The sequence below is a fragment of the Prionailurus bengalensis genome, chromosome A2 (genome assembly GCF_016509475.1).
Source record: "Prionailurus bengalensis isolate Pbe53 chromosome A2, Fcat_Pben_1.1_paternal_pri, whole genome shotgun sequence".
NCBI lineage: Eukaryota > Metazoa > Chordata > Mammalia > Carnivora > Felidae > Prionailurus > Prionailurus bengalensis.
Window position 1 is genome coordinate 84,312,335 of NC_057348.1, and position 8,533 is coordinate 84,320,867.

The window sequence follows — 8,533 nt, forward strand, 5'->3', positions numbered from 1 at the left end:
AACCCAGTAGATATCACATAAGCATTGGAGCCGACGCCAGTTCACTCTTAGCCCTTTTCCTAAAGATCATATGTTTACGGGCAAACTTTTAAAATATCTCAGTATTTTCCTTATCTGTAAAATTGAAGAGAGCAGTGTTTCTTCATATAGGGTTATGTGGGGATTAGAAGAAATAGGTATAGAGCCCCCACACATTGCCTAGGTGTTGGTGAGTACTAATTAAACGATGGAGGCACTCAGTAAATAATGGAGATGTATATCAAGAGACTCACATGCAAGTACCTCAGTGAGTATGTGGCCTTTCTCTCCAGGATTAAGTTTTGAAAGAAAGAAATTTTAATTGTATTTCATGTAACCTGGGCACAAATAAAGGATTTGAGGGAAGTCATATAAATATTTAATCTACAGAGGAAATTAACTATGAGAAACGTCTTCAGTGTAAATAATCCATGGTAATACATAAGCAAAAATTGCTCTTGGAAGCTTTTGAGAACAAAGAATAGTTCACACTCAGGTATTGTGTCCTGGTATGCCTTAAAATTTCACAAGAAAGTTTTTTCATGTGAATTAAATGAGGATTTAAAATTCTAACAAGAGTATCCAATCTTTCTTTTAATTTTTTTTAACATTTATCTATTTTTGAGAGACTGAGAGAGATAGAGCACGAGCAGGGGAGGGACACAGAGAGAGAGAGAGAGAGGGAGATACAGAATATGAAGCAGACTCCAGGGTTGGAGCTGTCAGCACAGAGCCTGATGTGGGGCTCAAACCCACGAACTGCGAGATCATGACCTGAGCCATAGTCAATTGCTTAACTGACTGAGCCAACCAGGCGCCCCAAGTATCTAATCTTTCTTATTTAAAGCAAGAATATAATCTAAAATTAAGAAGAAAAAATAATCTCTAAAATGTAGTTTAGGTTCCTGGAATAAAGCTCTTTTTTCTCTGTGTTTAGGTCAATCTATGCTGTGTTTGGAGCTGAAATTAACCTGAAAGGAATCCCTGTCTATAGATTTGTTCTTCCATCCACGGCCTTTGCATCTCCACTTCAAAATCCAGATAACCATTGTTTCTGCACAGAAACCGTTATCTCCAATAATTGTACATCATATGGTGTATTAGACATTGGCAGATGCAAAGAAGGTAAGTGTTCTCAGTGTCACAGTCCATGATATAATTTGAAGCCTTGATGATGAGTGAGCATCCTCAGGGAAATACAAATCAAAACCATGAGATACCACTTCACACTCATCAGAATGACTAAATTAGCAACACAGGAAACAGATGTCGGTGAGGATGCAGAGAAAGGGAAACCCTCTTACACTGTTGGTGGGAACACAAAATGGTGCAGCCACTCTGGAAAACAGTCTGGAGGTTCTTCAAAAAGTTAAAAATAGGGGCGCCTTGGGTAACTCAGTTGGTTAAGCATCCAAATTTGACTCAGATTATGATCTCATGGTTCGTGAGTTTCGAGCCCCGCATCCGGCTCTGTGCCAACAGCCTAGAGCCCGGAGCCTGCTTTGAATTCTGTGTCTCCCCCTCTCTCTGACCCTCCCCTGCTCATGCATGCTCTCCTCTCTCACTCACTCACTCTCTCTCTCTCTCTATCAAAAATAAACAAACATTAAAAAACTTCTTTTAAAAAAGTTAAAAATAGAACTACCCCATTGCCCAGCAATTGAACTACTAGGTATTTACCCAAAGGATACAAAAATACAAATTTGAAGGGGCACATGCTCCCCAGTGTGTATAGCATCATTATCAACAATAGTCAAACTATGAAAAGAGCCCAAATATCCATTGACTGATGAATGGATAAAGATATATCACATACCACAACTTCTTTATCCATTCATCATTAGATGGACATTTACACACACATATATACAATGGAATATTAGTTGACCTTCAGAAAGAGTAAAATCTTGCCATTTGCAGTGCTATGGATGGAGCTAGAGGGTATTGTGCAGAGCAAAATAAGTTCATCAGGGAAAGACAAATACCATATCATTCCACTCATATGTGGAATTTAAGAAACAAAACATGAACATATGGGAAGGGACAAGAAAAGAAAGGGAGGCAAACCAAAAAGACTCTTATGTACAGAGAATAAACTGAGGGTTGCTGGAGGGGAAGTGGATGGCGGATGGGTTAAATAGGTGATGGGTATTAAGGAGGGCACTTTGATGAGCACTGGATGTTATATGTAAGTGATGAATCACTAAATTCTACTCCTGAAACAAGTTTTACACTGTATGTTAAATAACTAGAATTTTAATAAACACTGAAAAAAATACACAAAATAAAATGCAACCTTGAGGCACCTGGGTGGCTCAGTCAGTTAAGTACCTGACTCTTGATTTCGGCTAAGGTCATGATCTTGAGGTTTGTGAGATCGATCTCCTCGTGGGGCTATGTGCTGACAAAGTCTGCTTGGGATTCTCTGTCTCCCTCTCTGTCTGTGCCCCTTCACCACTTGCTTGTGCACACACTCTCTCTCAAAATAAATAAACATTTTTTAAAAAATGCAACTTGTACCCAAGATCCCTTTCAACCAAAATTTAAAATTAAAGTGAGAAAGCAAGAAGACAGTTAAGGAAGAGTGGTAATAGAATAATTTTGCTTTGATTTTTGTTTTGTTTTTGAGGTCCCAGTTGTGTTCCAGTGTTGTGAAACTTAGTTATTATTAGGTAAAACCATACCGATATTTCCCTTCTACTTTGGACAATGTCTATTTAGGTCCTTAGCCCATTTTTTGTTATCTGGTGTTTTTGTTTTTTTTTTTTTTTTTGAGTTCTATGAATTCATTATATGTTTTTTATATCAACTACTTACTGAATATGTGGCTTGTATCCATTCCACAGTTACACTTTTCATTTTGTTGGTTTCCTGGGCTCCTTTCAAATAGATGGTAAAACAAGAATAATTCCTAGAGTACTTTGAACATCCCAACTTGTCCATCTGCCATATTTCTAGATTTTTCTTCCCTAGAAATTGGTAAATAAAAATATGTTTTCAATATGTCTCTGAAAGAAGAATTGACTTAAAAACAAAACTTGGAATCTTATTTAGCTCACCTTCATATTGGAGTCAATGTGAAGGCAAAAAAGAAGACCTCTTAAATTAATTCTCAGTTCACAGACTTATTACTGCCTGAAACAAGAACATGATTGAAATTTTATGCTCAGCAGCTCATCTTTACATATTGAAAATTGACATCTAAGGAAGAACAGCAGGCATTAACTTACTGTTTAATAGGATGATGCATAAATTTTTATTTTCTTTTTGTACAATAGTGATCAGGTAATATAATTCTCCCCCACCCTCACTCCCCAATCATTGTTCAAGCCTAGTTATGCATTCTTTTATTTAAAAATTTTTATATTTGTGCTGCCTGAGTGGCTCAATTGGTTAAGCATCCGACTTAATTTCAGGTCATGATCTCGAGGTTTCTGAGCTTGAGCCCTGTGTCGGGCCCTGTGCTGACAGCTCAGAGCCGGGAGTCTGCTTCTGATTCTGTGTCTTCCTCTCTCTCTCTCTGCCCCTCTCTCTCTTTCAAAAATGAATAAACATTAAAAAAAAGTTTAAGTTTTATTTTTAAGGAAATATTTTTTGGGTGGTATGCAAAATGAGAAAAATTATTTATCTCCAATATCTCTTAAAATGTTTTCAGGAAAACCTGTGTATATTTCACTTCCTCATTTTCTACATGCAAGTCCTGATATTGCAGAACCCATTGAAGGCTTAAATCCAAATGAAGACGAACATAGCACATACTTAGATGTTGAACCTGTAAGCAAACATATTATTGATCTGATTTCATTAAATTGAAAGAAAAAGTAACTTCTCTCCTTGTTAATTGCAGTTACTGAATCAAAATCTTGATATATTACTATTATTTCAGTCAAAATGACATTGATTTCTTTCTATTGTTGCTTATGAAATGTCAAGGTAATTAAACTTCAGTTTCTCAGCATATGGAAATTTATATGCCTATCTAATGGTTCATAGGTCAGGAATACCAATGATGGGAATGATTCTAATTGGCTTAAAACAATTTGAGATGTATAAAATAATCATCAAGCAGTAATTTATAACTGTAAATACTGCTTATATGAAGAGATACTGTGTATTATGAGGAATTAAAAGATATTTTATGGGTATTATGTGAATTCAGGGCAAGATCTATTTCACTTAGGGTCAAGAAAAATCAATAAAAATTCCTGTAACTCAACAGTTTAAAGTTTTAAATGATTTTGATATTTTCCTCTTCAAAAGTCAAATGAAATGTCAAAATTTTAATAGTCATGTGTCACTTTAAATAATGATACAACTAGTATAATTACACTGAGGATACATGGATTTTTACTGAATATATATCTGGCCTTGTGTAGTTTAAGAATCTAATTATATGAGCTCTGTGTTTCCATATTGCTGATTACCAAAACCATGTTAGGTAACTATCACGAATCTAACTAAAACCTTGACATTTGGTTGGGCAAAGAAATTGTGTATGCAATACCTGCCTATACACATGTAATTATAGATAGCTATTTGGTTAAATATCACATATCTAACTAAAGACAAGACATTTTGTTGCACAAAGTCATTATGTGTGCACATACCCGCATACATATATATGCCTGCATATACACATATAATTATAGATATGTAATAATATGTCCAATTAATTTCACAAGTTTCAAGTAGTAGTGTCATATTAAATTTTACATAATAATAAAAGTAAGTTTGGATATTGCAACTTTTTGTTTAAAGTTGGTAATTAGTTTGTTCTCTTTTTAGATAACTGGATTCACTTTACGATTCGCAAAACGGCTGCAAATCAACATATTGGTCAAACCAGCAAAGAAAATTGAGTAAGTCTCTTAAGTGAGGTTATCACTGTATGATTTTTGTAGTATTTTCTTTTCATAGACTAACTCACATTCTTATAAGAAGTGGAAAGAATATAAAATTTCAACTTCTCTTTGCTTAATGTCATTAAATAATTATTAAATGCTTATAATTTTTTAAATTTATAATTATGCCTAGTGTTTATAGAAATGATATTTACACATATTTTGATATGTTTTAAGTATTTGGTGGTATCTCTCATTTTGCTAGCTGTCCAGATACTTCTATGACCATAGTTTCCAGAATTCATATTTTACCTTCCTGGGTAGAATTTGTTGAAAGGGAAAATCTGTGCTTAGAAAAAGTTAATCTAATTATATATCTGTATTAAACAGATTTGTAAGCATGGAAAATGTCTGAGGAACAGCTATATTAACATTCAAATGACTTGTTACAGGGAACAGAAATCAAGGAACTTAACCAAGTTGCAAAAGCAACTAATTTCTGAACATATATTTACACTAGTACTTGTTGAAATGTCTGTTGTGTATGTGTAATATATTAGTATATATTTTCATAATTACTTTTAATGTATATTACAGGGCATTAAAGGGTCTTAAGCGGAACTATATTGTGCCTATTCTTTGGCTTAATGAGGTTAGTATTTTTATCTCTCAGTCATTAAAAACAGTAAACTTCATTGGTGTTTCAAAATTAAATATATATGTATAGTTTTTGAAGTTGTATATGTTTTCATTGCCCATATAGATGAATATATATATATTTGAGAAAACCCAATCACATAGTTGTATCAGTTTTCAGTATTTTTCTTTTAGAAAATCAAAGCAATTTCTATCATTTTAGATTATTTTCAAAATGCATCTTTAGGCACTTTTTCTTGGCATAGTGCTTATTTTAAGAAAGAGTCATACATACATGTAACTCCAAATAACTCAAGACTCAGTGAATATTATACTGGTAATAAAAGTCAACCAAACTTATAAAGGCCAGGTTAGAATAGGTGTATGCAGTCTATCCTATTCCCTGATGACATAATTTTAGTGTAAACCATGATATCAATTAGCCCCAAAATTGGGGAATGCAGTACATAAAACTTCAGAGCGATTGAAACTATTGAAACCTTGCCACTTAAAGGGAGCATCTTTTGGAAAGGATGTTATAAGGTCATTCTGAAGATCAGTGAAGCCTAGCATGTTCAATAGTGCTATATAACATGTGCAAAGTGGGGGAAGGATTATATTTCACTAAGTATTCTACCTTGGCATTTATTGCCGCCTTTGGCATGCAAAGTGAATTATCCTAGTTTATCTTAAACATACAGATGACTAACACCTATGCAAGCATTTGGAGGAAAGAGTGATATGTAAGTGGAAGGTTTTAAGTCTTTTGCTTTGCTCATCTATTCAAATCATGTTAATCATTAACTTTATTACAGACTGGTACCATTGGTGATGAGAAGGCAGAAATGTTTAGAAAAAGAGTGACTGGAAAAATCAACCTTCTTGGCCTGGTAGAAATTACCTTACTCAGTGTTGGCGTGGTGATGTTTGTTGCTTTTATGATTTCATACTGTGCGTGCAGATCAAAGAAAGTAAAATAAGTAAGTATACACCAAAAATTATTACCTGTATTCATTTTACCAAAGAGGGGTTATAAAATTAGACTACAAACAGATTTGTCTACCCAACTACCATTTTCAATATATCCTCCAAGTTTTGAGATATCTAATGTAAATTAAAACACAAAGACTGAATGAGTAAATAAGGCCTATGAGCAGATTACTCATTGCATCAAGCAGATTACTACATTGCATCTTAAGTTCTGGGAGGAATGGAATAAAAAAATGAAATTATCACCTTTGAAAGTACGAATATAGCTTTAGTGCAAAATCCTTTTATTTTTTTTTTTATTTTTTTTAATGTTTATTTTTGGGAGAGAAAGTGTGAGCAGGCAAGGGGCAGAGGGAGAGAGAAGACAGAGGATCCAAAGCAGACTCTTTGCTGACAGCAGAGAGCCCCATGCAGGGCTCGAACCCCAAACCTGTGAGATCGTGATCTAAGTCAGAGGCTTAACTGAGTCACCCAGGTGCCCCAGTGACATTTTGTTTCTTATTTCTAGCTAATTATAACAAAAAGTCACAAGTAATTAATACATTATTGTCCAGGGCAGGTTATGGGAGATTGAAATTATTTTTTTTAATATGTATTTATTTAGAGAGAGCCTGAGCATGAGTGGGGGAGAGGCAGAGAGAGGATCTCTGTGTTGACAGCACAGAGCCAGATGCGGGGCTTCATCTCACCAACTGTGAGTTGATGACCTGAGCCTAAATCAAGAGTTGGAGGCTTAACCAACCGAGCCACCCAGGCACCCCGAGATTAAAATCCGTAAGGGATTTTCCCACTGCTTTCTGATTAAGAACATTTCTTCTATTTTCCAGGCAGTAAATGAGTTTCGACCTTTATGTACCAGCTACATCAGGACCATTGTTACTATTGACCTACAAAATGAGGATTAAATATGCTTTATTTTTACGAAACACACCTTCTAGTTGAAGAAATGGCGGCATTATTTTTGCACTAAGCAGCAGCATATTTCTAACTGATTTTAAGATATTAAAAATTTATACTTCGAACACAAAACCGGAGACTTTTAAAATTCTTCATGTTCACAAATTGATTTCAGTTTCCATGGACCTGGCTCAAGCATGAACCAATTGTTTTTATTTGGTACTGATTCACCAACTGGTTCCCTGGTGGCAAATTCAGCACAGTGCACATTCTCAACAAATGTTGGACCCTGAACGCTTGTCTTCTTTATCAAGGGAAAACATCAGCATCCCTATTCGTTGCAATAGACTGACGCCAGGACTGTCAGTACATCACATTTCATGAGCGCCACCAATTGTGAAAGACATTTAAGAATGGAAAGTAAATGATTGGCCTTAAGAGCCATTCATTATATATTACTTAAGTTTCTTTCTCTGTGGAATCCTTTGTACAGCAACAGCAGGCATTGTAACCATTTTCTTACTTTATAGCAAATGGGCTTATATTTTATCACTAATTATGCAAATGGACATTATTTTTAGCACATTTTGGCTCTTCATGGTTAAGAACTTTGTCATCTTCCACATCCTGAAGCTCTTCTAGCAATACGGGGAGATTGTGATCTTTCTGCTCAGTTACATGCAACTTATGCTTGGCAACTTCAGAATCCTGTGCTAGCATTAAGAGATGTAAATGACTATAAAGGAATTATCATACGAAAGATTATCAAGGATTGAATTGTGTTAATAGTTATTTGTTGTAATAGTTCTTATTTCCCTTGTCACCTCGGAAAGACTGGTCTCAAACATTAAAATATGTTCTTCCTTAAATTCCTGTGTTTTTCATGGTTCTTGTGACACAAAGCATTTACCCTAATTTAATATTCCATCTGAATCTCTATTTCCTTCTGGCATATGCTTTCTGAATTCAATCATGACAACTTTCTCCTAGGCTAAATTTTTAAGCAAATAGGAGGAAAAACAAACAAACAAAAAACCGATATTTCGTTTCATCCTCTGCAGAAGCAGGACTTGAGCTCTAAACTGAAGGATTTTTCTTTTCTATGAGTAGACATACTGGTAAGTAATCCTGCTTTCTTCAGCAAGGGTTCA

General features: G+C 34.8%; 1 protein-coding gene across 5 annotated transcripts in view; it reads left to right on the forward strand.

Moving 5' to 3' along the window:
• CD36 (CD36 molecule) overlaps positions 1-8,251 on the forward strand; it is a 75,751-nt gene extending 67,500 nt beyond the window's left edge. For all 5 annotated transcript variants that reach the window (XM_043588703.1, XM_043588702.1, XM_043588701.1 and 2 more), the window contains 6 exons: positions 956-1,143; positions 3,674-3,792; positions 4,804-4,877; positions 5,457-5,511; positions 6,311-6,475; positions 7,313-8,251. In XM_043588703.1, coding sequence (XP_043444638.1) covers positions 956-1,143; positions 3,674-3,792; positions 4,804-4,877; positions 5,457-5,511; positions 6,311-6,475 — 601 coding nt within the window. In that variant the 3' untranslated portion in view covers positions 7,313-8,251. The remainder of the gene's footprint in view (positions 1-955; positions 1,144-3,673; positions 3,793-4,803; positions 4,878-5,456; positions 5,512-6,310; positions 6,476-7,312) is intronic.
• Positions 8,252-8,533: the final 282 nt, after the last annotated feature.